The following is a 15,336-nucleotide window of genomic DNA, read 5'->3' on the forward strand; positions in this document are numbered from 1 at the left end:
TAGAAGTACTTAAAATGCGTTTCAAAGATAGTTATCAAGCACGACAAAATATAGCCATTCAAGGAGTAATAACTGAAAATTAAAATACGCTAATAAAACGTCTTTATTTGTACAAGGTTATACCACACAAAAAAGCAGTTCAAAACTTCTTTAGTCAAAAATCTGCAACGCTTATGCGGTGCAAAATGTTTCCTTAAAAGTTTTCGGATATCCGTAGTCCATCTATAAAAGGTAGGGTTGTATTCGAGCAATATACAACAGGCTCTGGAACTGATGTTCTGCTTACTGGAAAGCCATTTTGTTTAGTCAGGTACACCTTATTGTGGGTGAAAATAAGCAGTCGATTCCTTCCAATATCGAAAAAGGAATTTACTTCGGTGGGCCATCCGGTGTGCTGATTCTGTTGCAATATCATCGCATTGTGAAACAACCTATTCTAGACACCGAGGAAAACAGCTAACAATCACCAGTAAATTGAATGGAGTCTTCGGCTGTAATCGATCCGAAATAAGGTCATACCGAACTATCGAGGACCCTGAAACACGAACAAGCAAAATATTGCATTGTTCTAATCCTATAGGTCTGTGTCTTGAGGTTAGTTACCGTTGGAAAAACTAAGAATGTTCGAGCTTTTAAACACGCCCTTAATCGGTAGCGGCACGCCAGGAAACACCTGTGAAACCGGAGCTGTGTCAAGCAGCTGTTTGTCGCCTTGGCCGGATAAAATCCAAACTGATGCATTCTGCAAATTGTTTCCCATTAATCTCTTGCTTACATTGCATCCTCTATGAAGCGCCAACATGATTTCAAAAACTACCAAAGGTCACGCAAGAATGTACCTTGAAAAAGTATACATCGCTGTTTATTTCCGCAGCACTGTCGATATCCTTGGGAAGCAACTCATGGAACCGTTTTTGAATAGTATCCGATGCGACGTTCTTTGGGAAAAAAACGGTGGAGCCATTATACACTCCCTCGACCACTTCCCAAATTTTGTTTCCTGTTGATGGCAACAAATGTCGTTGTATATACTGATGCCGTACGAGTAGATGCTAAATGGCTAACATTAATACCAACAAGCACACAGCCTGAGCATTACCATTTCCAATGTAAATGCTGTTCTTTGTTTTGAGGCCAAACGTTGGCATAAAATCCAATGATCCTTGGCAAAGAAGATTGTTATCCTTCGCTTGGGAGTATTCCTGCATTTGGCTAAATACTTGTTCCAGTGGCTTTTCGGGAACAAGTCGGTCGACAAATTTGGTCGAAACTTTTAGATTTGCTTGGCAGTTATATGCGCTGTTGACCTTGGCGATGTCACCTGAACTTAACTGCTTCCGTTGGCCAATACGAGCGGACGAGGTGTGGCGGGGAATTATTGTCGCTAAACCAGCGGCTGCATCCTTGCTAAATGCCGTTGACGAATAATGCATGATCGAATCATAATCGTACGGAGAGTTAGCCGATTCCGGACTGTCGCTCAATGTATTCGCAGTAATGCCACATGACCGATCATCGGCTAAAACGTTTTTGATTTTAAAATCGTGCAGATCAACATTTTCTTGTCGATGTGAAAAAGCGATTCAGGGTCATTCTTACCGATGCAAGCGACATGGTTCCAGTCTACGTCCACGTACGTATCTCGATCGGCTCGGGAATGTTCATGCAAAAACCTAAAAGCACAGAAATTAGATAAGTATTTATATAATAAGAATAACCGAGCTTAGGTGCCATCATACTGGTTTGATTTTTGCCATAATTTGTGCATATATTAGCTGGCTCAAGCTATGTAATGTCATTGTGCAATTAGTGTTGTATCTATCGTTAATAGAACCTTACCCAAGTGTATGCATCAGCTGATGTAGAATAGTCCCGCTGACCTGCACACATTTGGAAGATTCCAAGTGCATTTTCTGTTCGCCTCCAATCTTTCCGACGAATGAAGCACATCCTCTTCTGGAATTGCTCGAGATGTGCAAATAGTCTTTTTGGGTTGTTCGGAGAACAAAGCGGATGCAGGTAAACTGGTGGAATTCCAGCATGGCATCGTGAATGAGAATACGTTCATGGCGGCTAAACTCGGCTTTGGGGTCAATCATAAAGGGTATGATACCGTTCGGCCATTTGGCAACCTTCGAGAAGCGGAAATGTGTAAGTATGCAGAAGCGGAAATATGTAATATAAGTCAGCCAAACTGTGAAAGATCTCGTACTAACTTGTAAGCTCTAATATACTGTCGAGGACTAGTAAGATTTACTTAGCTCGAGATCTACGTTAGAAGCAATCTTTTTTCAGCTATATCAGGACACTGCGCAGTACTAGTACTTGTACTTTTATTCTAAGCGCTCACCTTTAGGGAACTGTTGTTCCATTGATGCGGCGCTACCAGTATATCGCCTTCTAGGACGGATTTTTCGAAATTGAGTAAATGGTCTGAAATAATGACTAACATTATAAACGAAGCATGCAAATCGAATTTTTTTCATAATCCCCGCAGCTTACCGTTGTGTTCCTCTGCATTAACTGTGAACATAAAGCATGATTGATGTAATTCTGTATTCCTTGTCTATATATCACTTCGAGACGTTCTTAATTGTTATTTTTTATTAAACTCAGGCATTCTGTTTTGATGTACGTCTTTATGAATTTTTGTGATGTGCAATTGGATAAGTTTAGGCTGTTTAGCTACTACACTCGTAAATTATAAAACAATACATACGTATGCAACAACAAGAATATACAATCGCATTTGCCGTACACTTACTACTGCTACGATTAACACAATCCGTTTTGTGTAAAATACTTCAAGACACTGAAATTTCGTCAAGATTTCGTGTAATGTTTACCGTTTGAGCCCGGGTTAGTACTATCCTGCTTCTGAAGCTGGTCGTTACTGCCGGTGTATCTGTCGGCCTCCACTGCAAAATATCATTTACAAGGTTGTAAGAAACTTACAATAAATTGTGAGTAGCTCACTTTGGTTGAAACTAGCAAGTACTAGTTAACCACAGAGTGAATTCCAGTAGCACTGGAAAGAGAATATTGGATAACGTGACGCTCTTCGAGATGTTGGACAAATCTGGGCCATCGGCATCACCTTGACTATAGCACTTTGCTGCGCTCATTGCAAATTAGAAAGATAATTGGAAAGTCTTTATGTTGTATTCTAATAAGGCAGATCATAAATGATGGCGTTCAATGATTGGACAAGTTGAAATGCATCAAATCATGCATAATACGAGTACGATTGTGTGAATAATGTAATACGGCCTCAAGTAAGCTTCAAATCATTTGGTGCTGTTTGCAAAATTTGCAATAAAACAAGATCATTATACAATAATGTGTAACTGAAGTGAATATAGACAATAATAATATTTAGCTTACCAATTAAATTCAGCCGCAGTGCTTCGTCAAAGCGGTCACAAATTAAGTATTTCATCCAGGATAACAATAAAATATATAATAAAAGCTGCGATGACATTTTTAAAATTACAACAACAAAAGCAGAAGAATTACAGTAGTTTTTATATTTTTTTAAATTAGGCAAATACTTTACTGCGCTGGGTGTGCGTTATGGATTCCAATGGTAAGCAGTATTTTTAAAAACGGTCTTCAAAACTGACAAGTTACCCAGAATATTCGAAAATGACAGAAGGCGGAAAACGAGGAGAATAAAAGATCCTGCTCTTTTGTGATTGAAATATATGAGCAGTGCTTTTTCTTGACCCGGCTTTGACCTTTTTGAACACTGCGTACGTACATAATTGTTGGTACTGCAAAGTTTCAAAAATGTCTGCCCACTCCGTGCATTCTTGTATAACGTCATTTAATATACATATAACGGGATGTTTTTTTGTAGATGCTTACTTCCGGGTATACTTGATTTTAGCCCCTGTTGGAAAAAAATAGTATGATTTTAGGCTAAACTACGCATTGCAAAGTACGCTAAACTACGCTCACAAAGTACGCATTGATAAATTAATATATAATGGATGAGCTCGATTTCGCGCGCGCTATTTATTAATGGAATGAATATTGCGCATTGTTTTAATTACTCACCATGATTACGACTGTTGTCAACCCAGCGCGTAAATACTCACACCGAACCGCGCCGAGTCCGTCAGTCCTAATTGAACACAAATTTGAACAAAATGCACAGACACGGATCCCTGTTTTTAACAACAGCTCATTGCATTTACATAGTCCGATGATATAAAATGATGATATCGTGCATTTATTGCAATTTTACAGACCTAATTAAGTTCTACGCACAAACTCGAGCGCTTACTGTTCATACGTAAATACTTTTAATTTAAATAAAAGTTGATGTGGTTTCACATGGAACGTTTGTGTGCACGGCAAGTGCGACCCTGATGACAAGTTGTATCAAACGTATTGATGAAATACATGCAAAAACATAACGTCTGCGACTGCTGCAACCGGCACGTACTGCACGTGATACATGTTGGTGCTTTCATTTACGTTAATTACTACCTGACTGCACTAAGTGTCATGCATATTAATCAATTTCCCATCTGCAACATAAAAGAATGATTGCAAACAACTCTCTTTTTTGCCGCACACAGTGCCGGTTCGCATGTTTATGCACAGCAACCCTAGTACACGGTTAACAACAATGTGCGAAACCGATGAGAGGGGCTTGCACAGGAATGTGCGTTTTTTGTTCTAAATATAGCTTTTAAAAGATTTTTGGTATTCAAAGTCACAGCACGATAGCGCACGAAACGTCTATGATATGTAAAGAAAAGAACCGTAAATAATCGCAGAAAACTCGTTAGACATCCAAAAGATTAATTGCTTAAAAAAATTTGGGTGGGTTGACGATGTCCCATTACGACAAATCAGCTAAAATATTTTCCAACATTTAAGGAAACACCTCTAAGAAAATCAAAAAAATTGATACTTCTTACAAATATGCAAACTGTCTTGTAGGTTAGTTTACTCGAGAAACTGTTAAATTTGATCAAGCCAGCATAAACTACTGAGTAATTTGACATTTGTTGGTACTACGCGGTGTAGATTTTGTCGACAACAAACTGTCATCCATTTTAACTTCCGTTTCGGACAATGTAACAAAAATATATTTTGATAAATGATGAAACGATACATTATATAGAAACGTTCTGCAATTTGTTACACTAACCCCTGTTAGCATATGTCGCCAAGCAATGAAACACTGGTCCAGTTGGCGTAAGCAGCGGGAAAATTTCCTAAAAACTTCCTTGTTATTCTGCTCAAAAAATTAGCTCGCTGTCTGCGTTAACAAATGGGTTAATTGTGAATTGGACAGAGTTCTGAATGGTCTGAAACGCATCTGCGCCTGCCAATGCCCGATGCGGTAATACATTTATGGCTGATTAATTTTTGCGGTTTTTACGGAACTTATCAAGCAGTCGCTTTACATAACGGTTTAAAATGTTTGTCGGTTGAGGTATGCAATTAGCACGCTTGATTGTGTGTTATTGACTTTTTACCGAGTTTCATAATCGACGCGACAAGCAAAGCAGATATTGAACTTGAATTCCATGCGACTGTAGCCGACATATGATTATGAAATTCCCACGCTGCAGTATCATGGAAAACCAAACATACCGCCTCTGCATTTATGCATAATTTAAATTAAGTTCTAAACTGTGGTTGGTTTTGGGTCCATATTTTACAATGCATGAAAATTTCGTAAAGAGATTTTGTAAGACCACTGGCAATATGAGGAGGCCAGCTCGCGTTATGTATAATTTTTCAATATACTTTAATTACATGCGGCTGCCGCTTGTGAGCGCATCCGATTGTATTACGTATGTTGTGGGACTGCGGTTAGGGGCTCAAAAAATTATATTGTGAAAATAATTATCATTTATACCCACTCAAAATGGTTGTGAAATCAGCACAACTAATGCATACGTATACATCCCACACGATTTGGAGCAAAACTTTCGCTGTATTCGTCTCCGAAATAAACCACAATCATGTAACCGTTTACGCCTACACTATTAACCACTAATAACTGTGAATACTGCTAATCAGTAATATTAAACTATTGACTATAAAACTAAAATGTTACGAGAACTTGCAGTTACCAGAACTTACGGTGGTTGCTAAAATAATGTGATGATTGTGTGTACTGAGGCAGACGATGTGTGAAATGATGGATAAGCATGCCACAGCTTAGGGAATTAAATCTAAAAATAATATTATGAATTATTTATTGAAAATGTAATATTTTGCTCTGCCAGAACATTGCAAAGATAATTTCATGCTGCATTCACTGACACTGCCTATTTTCTCGTTTTGGTATTTCAGGTTTGAGTTTCGATTTTAACGCTACCATTGCAGAACGTCGAGATAGTTCGTCAAATAACAATGGCCAAACTAATTAGGTATAAATAATTTAAAAACTGCCAAAGCCGTGAATTTGCAAAATGATGTAGCATATCAACCGCGAAAACATTTGATGCATATTGAGGGTTGAAATTGCCGGGTTCGTCGCTACTGGCAGCACTGATGTGGCCGCGGGCGACGTTCTTTCACTCACAGGTGTTATGTTTGTAATTACGAAATTCTTTTCTCTGCCTGGCATTGCAATTGTCTTGCAGGGCTGAATCATTCTAAGTGGGCAAAAAAGTGAAAGGCATATTTAATATAAAAATCTCACACACCGCACTGCATTCACTCAGACTCATTTCACTTTTCGACGCATTGTTCTTCTTTCTTTTGTGCTTACACCGGCCGCGATACAGTTTCGGTAGAAGCACACTGGTGAAATTATCCATTACCTGCAACCATGCTCGCCACACTCTTCAGTCTAGGTAATGTCCATTTATACTAATTAACAAATATCTGACAATGTTTGCATATATAAATATTGGTACTGACTAATATTTTTACTGGCAGTTTAAGGGAATAGGCAGAATGCCTATTTTTATGCGCCTATGCGACAACAAAAATAGGCAGAATGCCTATTTTTGTTGTCGCGCTGAATGAGCTTGTTGGTAAAATTTAATTATCGTATATTTTGTTTATTTGCTTTGCATTTGCGCATGATTTTGATACGGTTGTTGTAAATGCATGTGTGTGCAGGTGCATTAATATTAGCGGTACATGCCGATGATCCCAGTACATGGCTCGGCACCCTGGACACACTGGCGCACGGTGTCAACGGGGAAGTGTTCGCCGAAGATGACCACACCCTTTTGATCAAATCCTTTGTCTATGATGGCGAGACGGATGACGGATTTTTTGTTATGTCCAAGGGAGAAAACCTGGAAGAACCGCTAGAGTACATTGCTGACGAAGTGGGCAGCCGGCAGAGCCTGGCCACGTACATGAACGAAGACATCCGATTGCGACTTAATCCCGGCAAAACCATTGCCGATTATAAATCCTTCGGCGTCTACTGCCAGAAATGCTCGGTAAGCATATCAGATAAATTTTAATTATTATCACTAATTTCACAAACCAAGAAATCACTGCAGTTGCAGCATGTGTTAGCATTTTGAAACAGAAAACGAAGGCACTCCGACTGCAAAAGCTGTTTAAAATTTAATTTAAAAATGTACTTTTGTATCGTGAGAAATTCGTCGGCGTCTTATGAATGAATTTATTTCAGCTAACAGTAAGCACCGGCGTTTTTGCGAAAATGAATGACATGCCCACAAACAATGCTAATTATTGCGATTAGCGGCACTTAGTCTTGGTATGGCATGAAGGCATGCAGGAAAAATTCAGAGAAACCTCTTTTGCTTACGGGGATACCACTTGAGAAACACGTTTCACTTTCTCTTTCTTTTGTAAACAGCTAATTTTTCCGATTTGTTACATAACCTCGCTAACAGCATTGCATTTGGTGACTTCCGCCTTTTTTCAACGCATCGTCGCTTTATTAAAATCACACAGTTCTCTAATTTCTAAGGCGAATGAGGGTTAAAAGTGAAGACATTTTAAAAACTTAAAAAATGAATAGTAGCAGCATCGTTCACTACTTTCAAATCGGTAATTAAGAATAACAGGTTCCTTGTCTTTACAGCAAGCTTACGGAATGGTGACATTCAACAAATTCCCCAAACCGTTCGTGCGCAGCATGGTCTCACTGGGCAAACTCGCTAACACCGTCCACCATGTATCCGGTGAAGTGTTCGCCATTGATGAACGAACTCTGCTACTCAAAGGTTTCAATTACGACGGATTAAGTGAAGGTTTGTTGTTCTACATACATCTCGCTCTCCTCGTCCATACCAACACACCGTTGACATGTTGAACCAGAAAACATGTACACATATTTATTGAAAACATAATCAACTCTACTTAACGAATACACTACCGCTAAGAAAAAAGAATTTCCCGCTCAATTTTGCTCGTTCGTGGCGACAGTAACGTGCGTACGTACGCGACGGCCACAACCTGACCGGTGATTAGTATGCGGCATATGTAGATGCGCGCGAATGTATTTGACCTTTTACACTTTTAACTTTAAAGTGACACCTACAATTTTTTCCCTGTCAATTACGTAACCGATGACCTTACATAATTGCATACAAGACAATAGCAGACAGTCTGGTCGTTTTATGATTTTTATGATCGTGTTTAAAATTTATTGAACATATTTAGATGGTCAGTTCGTTCTTTACCATGATGGAAAGAATATCAACGGTACCAGCGAAATCATTGACGATGAAGACGGTACGGATAATCCATTGGTCACCTACCGCGATATGGATGTCATTCTTAGAATCAAAGCCGGAAAGAAAATCTCGCACTTCCGCGGCTTTGCTGTCTACTGTGGCAAGTACAACGTAAGTATTCAAGTTAAATTTTAATAATTAGTGCAATAGATTGACACACGAAAACAATTTTTCTTAAAACTTCAACGATGTGTACTACTTACATCCATATAAGTGCAGTTCAAAATTGTAAAAGCCAATAATTATGCTGTAATGATAATTTAATGCCGAGCAAACGTCAAATTTTATCTGGTCATCATGCAGCTAGGTTACGGGTTCAAGGGTATAAGACAATAATTTTCGGGTTAATTAATGCAATCTTCTTGGCTGATGACACTTTGCAGTGAAAGTGAGTAGATCAATAGACGAATTGTTCTTTCCGGTGGAAAAACTAAACGAGCAAATTATTCATTAATGTGATGAGAAATTACCGGCAGTAAAATCACCATTAATCCAGTCATCGACTTCCGTCAGCTCATTTTTCTTTTCTTTCTTTTGCAATAAATCTAGTCACATAGATCCGCATGCATAATAATATCAACAGTTATTAAACCAGTGAGATTTATGTGTTCACAGTCATGAGTAAAGCGAGTGATTTAATGCGTAATTAGCATAACACAACACAAATATCTGTTTCGAAACCTCTTTTCCCAGGACAGTACTTAAACTAATTCAAAAATCTGCCCTTTTAGTTATGATATGTAGCTAAGCCTTCAAAATATTTTAACAACATGTAAGAGAATAAATTTAATCGTATGACTGCAGTAATTAACATAACGTTTAATTACAACGCTTTACAGCTTAATTTCGGCAACGTTGACTTCCCGCTCAAAATGCGCATTCCTCGTGGTGCCAAGAAATCGTCCGAACGCCCGATTTTCCTTGGTCCGTTGGTGAACAACAGCCATAACGTTGGGGGCAACGTTTTCAAAATTGATGATAAAACCATCTTGATTACCCGCTTCACCTACGACGGCATGAGCCCAGGTATGCTATATTTCTCCCTGACTTTGTCAACAAATCTGTAATCGTGATTCATATCAATTTCCAGCAAATCATGTTTGATTGCCGGTATAAATCACAGTAACCGGCGCCGATGAGTATAAAAATACTTTATATGTACATGAATTGCTGATTAATGATTTGATTGTTTATTAGTGTTTTGTTGATCTCTTCACCAATAACAACCATTGATCATCAGCACTGAACAAGCAAATACCAGTTGCAGAAGATGAATCTTGGTTGTGCTTACGTTTTTCAAAATGTTTTCATTAAAACGCTGCCCTTTTCTGACGAAGTTATTCTATGAAATACCTATCAGCTTCCGGCGCCTAAACAATAATTTATAATTGTTAAAAAATATATATTGCAATACCAGCTTCTTTGCAGATGGTCAGTTCGTTCTCACTCAGAAACCCGGCGTCGTGGCTGAACCAGTGGAAATCATTGGGGATGAGCGCACCAACAAGGGACCCCTCCGCAAGTACAACAACCGTGACATCTTCGTCAACTTGAACCACGGCACCAGCCTGGACGACTTCAAGGGCTTGAGCATCTACTGCGCCAAGTACAAGCTGGACTTTGGCCACGTCTTCTTCCCCACCCAGTCCATGAAGAAGCCCACGTACCCGCTTATGTGGGCCAAAGCCAATCTGGCCGGCGCCTCCAAACTCGGCTCCTTCCGCACACTCATGCACAACGTTTCCGGTGAGGTGTACGCTCTGGATGATACAACGCTGTTTATTAAGGGATTCTCCTATGACGGAACCAGCCCAGGTAAAGGTCATTTAAAACAAGCCAAGCCTAATTATGTACGGTATAGGTGTATCAGCTCTATCACGGCCTGTAACCTAAAGTCGAAAGGTCATAAAATGTCCGTGGTCGGTTGTGCGGAATTGTTGTCCGTGACACTAATTTTTTTACAGACGGTAAATTTGTTCTTTCCAAAACCGAATTGATCCAAGATCCCCTGGAAGTCTTGGCTGACGAATGGGGAACCAGCAATGACGGTCTGTTGGAATACGTTAACAAGGACATCATTATCCGACTGAACCCCGGAACCAAACTTTCAGACTACAAAGCTCTTGCAGTATATTGCGCTGACTATAAGGTATGCAGAATGCACATCCCGGGTGATTGCTTTCAAGTTTCGGCACACGTGATGAATAAATGGTCGGCCTTTTTGTAGCTGGACTTTGGTCATGTCATATTTGGCAGCAGCCTATCCGGTCTCTCGCAGTCCAAAGAGGATCCCAACTCCTTCATCAACACCGGTGTGATGTGGTAAAACACTGCCCTCCCAAACACGTTTCGTACTTCCTTTGCCAAGAGATTTTCTACAAAAACACAATTACAAAAACTAGTTGAACGGCTCGACGTATCCGCATTAGCGCGCGTGTATGTCAATGTGCACACTGAGCGGCACACACGCCTACAGTGCACCTGGACGACATGATTAATTTCCTGCCTTGTTATATAAACACGTTTTTTCCTTCCTTTTCCCCCAGCGCACCGCCTTCCGAGAGATGTTGTCTGTGTTTGGTTGTTTTTGTGTGCTGCATTATTGTATTAATGACAAAAACTCTCTGGTATGCATGCATACGTGTAATCCGCTTAACTAGCCGGCAGTGCCAACTGGTTACGCCAGCGTCATTAGCGTTTTTGTCAACCATCTGTCCAGCACGTGATTGGCTGTTGTTTTCTGTCGGGTCTGTTGTGGGTTGTGTGTGGCTGCGAAATGCGATGGGAAGATTCGTGTTCACTCATATGTTCCTGGGAAAACGGTGAAATAAAAAATAAAACTATTGCTGCTCTGGCTGAAATAACAAAGGCCACCGACTTAATTTACAAACATCTGGAGGAATCAGATCGCTTTATCTTATTAAAAATAGTAAGAACTAGCGAAACCGGGGGAAGCCTTTTAGTTGTGTCGTTCATATATCTCCGCATATTAAAACAAAGTATAGTTTCCTTTATAAAACAATTCCTCTACTTTATGAAATGGAAAAGTGCCATTGAGTTTTGTACGCATATTGCTACCAACTGCAAAACCGTTCTTTAAAGAGCGAACATCAAACAGCATATCGCCTTTTCTAAAGTGTAAATCTTTGATGTTATCCATAGTTGTTGAGTAAAATCGTCCTCCGGATCCCGGTAGCCAGTAATGGTGATCCAATGAATCAAAGGATTTATATTCATCTCGAGAAGTTTGCTTCAGTTCATACGCCATTTTGCAAATCTGCAAAAACAAGTGCAATCTTACGGGCTGCTTAATCCGAAAAGAAACAGTACTGTTGACTTCAGGTCTGACATTAGTTATTGGCATCCATAAGCAGTGTGGCGTCGTAAAGATCTTTTGTAAATTTTTTGAGACTTACCAGCGACGAAAAAGTGCAAACAAGATGCTCTGATTTGGATAAAAAGTGAACATCGTATAGCAAGTCAAGCAGCGAAGGCTCACTGTATCGCTTCAGTTTTCTTGCATTGGCATTACAATAAACAGTATAATTCTTCCCGTATCTACAAAAGTAATCACAGCAGTTGAAAGCAGCAGCTGGCACCATGGATTTGCAATCTTAACAGCATATTCACCTCTCCCGAAAATTCTTTATCACGCTGGGATCATCTGAAGCAATATACACGCGCTTTTGGTCGGCACTAGTGATATTGTTTTCATCCCAATACTTGTCGGCTAGCTTGGCATACTCAGAAATATCGTAGATCCTGGCCTCGGCTTGAATTTTATCCGTTCGTCTGACATGGATTCTTTAAGATGTAATGCATAATACTGTTTATATGCACATTGCAAAATATCCTACTAATAATGAGAACATCCATATAACCTACAATATGACCATGCATTATGCACTTACGGTTATATAATTATACAATAATTATATGTACATCAGCCATATACAACAAGTAACGAGGTTCTATGTGACAGTGCAGGGTGCTTAGATTAAATCCAGCCACTGCACTCACCCCACAAAAGGAGTAACAGGGGTGACCTTTCCCGCCTGCAACCTAATCAAATCCGAGACGTTTGGCTGCAGTCTCCAGAGATACGTCAGCCCTTGCGAAATCCACCACAAGCTGGGATTTTCGTGGACACGGTGCACCATTCCCGGGAAATCATCGGGGAGAGCAAAGGGCAACCACTGTGGATCAGGATCCGGAAAGAATGGATAGAGCAGCAACTTATGCCGGCTGCGCGTCAACGGATCCGACACATTCATTACCGGCAGCGTGTCCATATCGAAGCTCTTTTCTTGACAGTGCGTAACAGGAAGAAAAAATGTCTCCCAGCCGTTGGGTGAGTAGTTCCACGGTCTGGACACCAAGATCATGGTGCGATTCAGTGCCACTGCGGCGACCAGACACATGAGGACATGGTGGATTTGGCAACCGAATCCACATTTTTTGTTCAGATTACAAATCAGTTTCTTCTTCTTCCGACAGTTTTGCGGATGCTGCAAATTACCAGTGCTGCCATATATAATTAAGCGCAATATTTACGTATCTATACATGCACACAGCACAATCTGTAGAATTCGTACGTAACCTGAACAGCCTATGAAACTACCGACATTAATATATTCCTAGCTGTGCTTACAGTAAGATGCAAAAACTGCCGGAACTGCAAAATCTTCCCTACTTCGAAGTAGGTAAGTGATATGACACTGATGTCATCGAATTCCCGCAAAACTCTTTTAAGATGAAATGCTTTGCAACGGATAACCTACTTATACCTGAAGATCCAACAAACGGTTTTGGACTTTCGTGGTTTCCATTTGTAGTACGGCAGTACGTGCGCCTTCATGCACATTTCGCAGAGAACGTAGCGAGCGCTTTAGCAGCCTGCAACATCGAGCAATAATTCTTCCTTGTACAGATCAACTAATTTTCCCCCAGTACTTACTTTACAGACTATGTGATATTATTCAAAATATTTTTATACAGATTTATTATTTTTCTACGTATTCCAACATATCATTACGAGTTTGTGCAGCCCAGAAATCCGAAAGTCAAAACATGAACATGAAATACTGATGCTACGAGCCTACGATACATTACCGAACTACGAGCTACACATTTGTATTTGTAATCGCAATAATGATATCAACTAATCGTGTGAGTATGCAAGTGCTCAGTTAAATAGCTTGAAAACCGTGAGTAAAATATAATAATTATGACAATTTGCACTATAAAAGCACGAACTAACAGAAAATTTGTTTCATAGCTTTTCAGTTCTTCAAGCGCGTTTCTTTGTGAATCGCCAATGATTTTCTTAGCCGACCAATGCTCCAGGGCATTAAACAATCCGTCGTTCCAATCAACTTGGAATTTTCTGATTTTGCCCATATGCTCCAAGATTCCCCTATTCACACGGTCGCGCTCACCGGATATCACCAAAGATTCAATGTTCTGCAATGTTCATGCGTCTTACAGTTTATCCAGTATATGTACTACACATGGTTCACAATTTTCATGGTGTATACAATTACAAATTACGTACTATCGATACGTGCTATTGATATCAAACTGCGTACTATTTATTAATATAATATCGATACAATTAAAAACAAATTTAAAACTTAACTAGGGGACTGCGTGTGAATTTTTCAGAACCTGCACCGAGATGGACATAGAAACATAAGAGACAGTAGTTGTTGTAATAATATCTGGTACTGTGATGACAACGGAAACAAAGCGTTCGAAATGGCGGAAAAGTAATTTTTATCTACAACATATCGCATATCGGCTAATTGTTATGGCGAATGTTGCTACCAAGTATTATTATACAATTATTTAGCTGCGCTTTCTTTTTGTGGGCAATCTCAGCAGGTCAGATTCTGTTTAATGCGCATAATACTTGTTGACGAAAATATGCTGCTGCACATTTTGTATTTCAGGTTCATCTTGCAATGTGATTACTTGTATATGCTTATGTGGGATACTTGCTGTAAGCTTTGCACTTGCTGCTCCAAATTGCGCATCCTGTTTGTGATATCCTGGTAACGTTGCACCGCCGGAACGGTTATTGGCACGCAGCGGCGGGCTTTCCCAAAATCATTGGCCAGAAGCCTTTCAAGGAGGCGATGAGCATTCCATAATATGATACCCGACACGAGGCATACGAACGTTAGTAATAAACATATACAAAAATTGACGTTCATTCCTTGTGATTTAATAAACCGAACCAACGACTCAACGCCTCCGCCAAAAGTTGTACGAATAATTTACAGGAATTGTGCCGGTAAGAAAAATTTATGTGTAGCATGAATTGTGAATATTCCCGGTTCCAGCTGTCAGTCGCAAGTCTTTTCAGTAAATGGATACAGTCAAAATGTCAAATGTTCACAAACACACGTCACTGCCAGACAATAATCTGGTAAATAAAAAGAAGTCAGTCAGTATCACAATAATATAAGCACAATACTAATGGTAAAGTTTTCCGACCAGACATGCGCATGGACGCAACACAGTATTGTGTATTAAGTCACTTAAAGCTGCTTATATGACTTGCGGTTTGTTTTGTTATTTTCGCGTCGCTCAATGCGCATATCCATAACGGAATCTAAAACCTGTATGCCGGAAA

General features: G+C 39.7%; 3 protein-coding genes across 6 annotated transcripts; 1 reads left to right on the plus strand and 2 right to left on the minus strand.

The window, feature by feature from the left end:
• Window positions 1-70: 70 nt before the first annotated feature.
• On the minus strand, window positions 71-3,117 carry LOC129592000 (uncharacterized). The gene is made up of 12 exons (XM_055487928.1): window positions 2,977-3,117; window positions 2,847-2,918; window positions 2,503-2,523; window positions 2,351-2,433; window positions 1,840-2,132; window positions 1,600-1,673; window positions 1,100-1,519; window positions 840-1,000; window positions 604-742; window positions 468-535; window positions 287-400; window positions 71-222 (listed from the first exon to the last, which is right to left on the minus strand). Coding segments are annotated over exons 1-12 (1,497 nt in total). The 5' UTR covers window positions 2,978-3,117; the 3' UTR covers window positions 71-171.
• A 3,513-nt stretch (window positions 3,118-6,630) lies between these two features.
• On the plus strand, window positions 6,631-11,553 carry LOC129591995 (uncharacterized). Its single transcript, XM_055487923.1, has 8 exons — window positions 6,631-6,827; window positions 7,099-7,430; window positions 8,045-8,213; window positions 8,626-8,810; window positions 9,539-9,725; window positions 10,128-10,514; window positions 10,664-10,848; window positions 10,927-11,553. The coding sequence occupies exons 1-8, from the start codon at window positions 6,803-6,805 to the stop codon at window positions 11,023-11,025; spliced, it is 1,569 nt and encodes a 522-aa protein (XP_055343898.1). The 5' UTR covers window positions 6,631-6,802; the 3' UTR covers window positions 11,026-11,553.
• A 27-nt stretch (window positions 11,554-11,580) lies between these two features.
• LOC129591994 (alpha-(1,6)-fucosyltransferase-like) lies at window positions 11,581-15,328 on the minus strand. Of its 4 annotated transcripts, none has more exons than XM_055487919.1 (7): window positions 14,700-15,328; window positions 13,960-14,162; window positions 13,487-13,595; window positions 12,720-13,207; window positions 12,330-12,503; window positions 12,116-12,257; window positions 11,581-11,976 (listed from the first exon to the last, which is right to left on the minus strand). In XM_055487919.1, exons 2-7 carry the CDS (start codon window positions 14,097-14,099, stop codon window positions 11,689-11,691), a joined length of 1,341 nt encoding a protein of 446 aa, XP_055343894.1. In that variant the 5' UTR covers window positions 14,100-14,162; window positions 14,700-15,328; the 3' UTR covers window positions 11,581-11,688. The 4 variants fall into 4 exon arrangements, with proteins under 4 accessions (XP_055343894.1, XP_055343893.1, XP_055343895.1 ...); XM_055487918.1 differs by having other exon boundaries at window positions 14,696-15,328; XM_055487920.1 differs by having other exon boundaries at window positions 14,673-15,328.
• Window positions 15,329-15,336: the final 8 nt, after the last annotated feature.

The sequence above is a fragment of the Paramacrobiotus metropolitanus genome, unplaced genomic scaffold, assembly GCF_019649055.1.
Source record: "Paramacrobiotus metropolitanus isolate TYO unplaced genomic scaffold, Prichtersi_v1.0 Parri_scaffold0000049, whole genome shotgun sequence".
Classification (NCBI taxonomy): domain Eukaryota; kingdom Metazoa; phylum Tardigrada; class Eutardigrada; order Parachela; family Macrobiotidae; genus Paramacrobiotus; species Paramacrobiotus metropolitanus.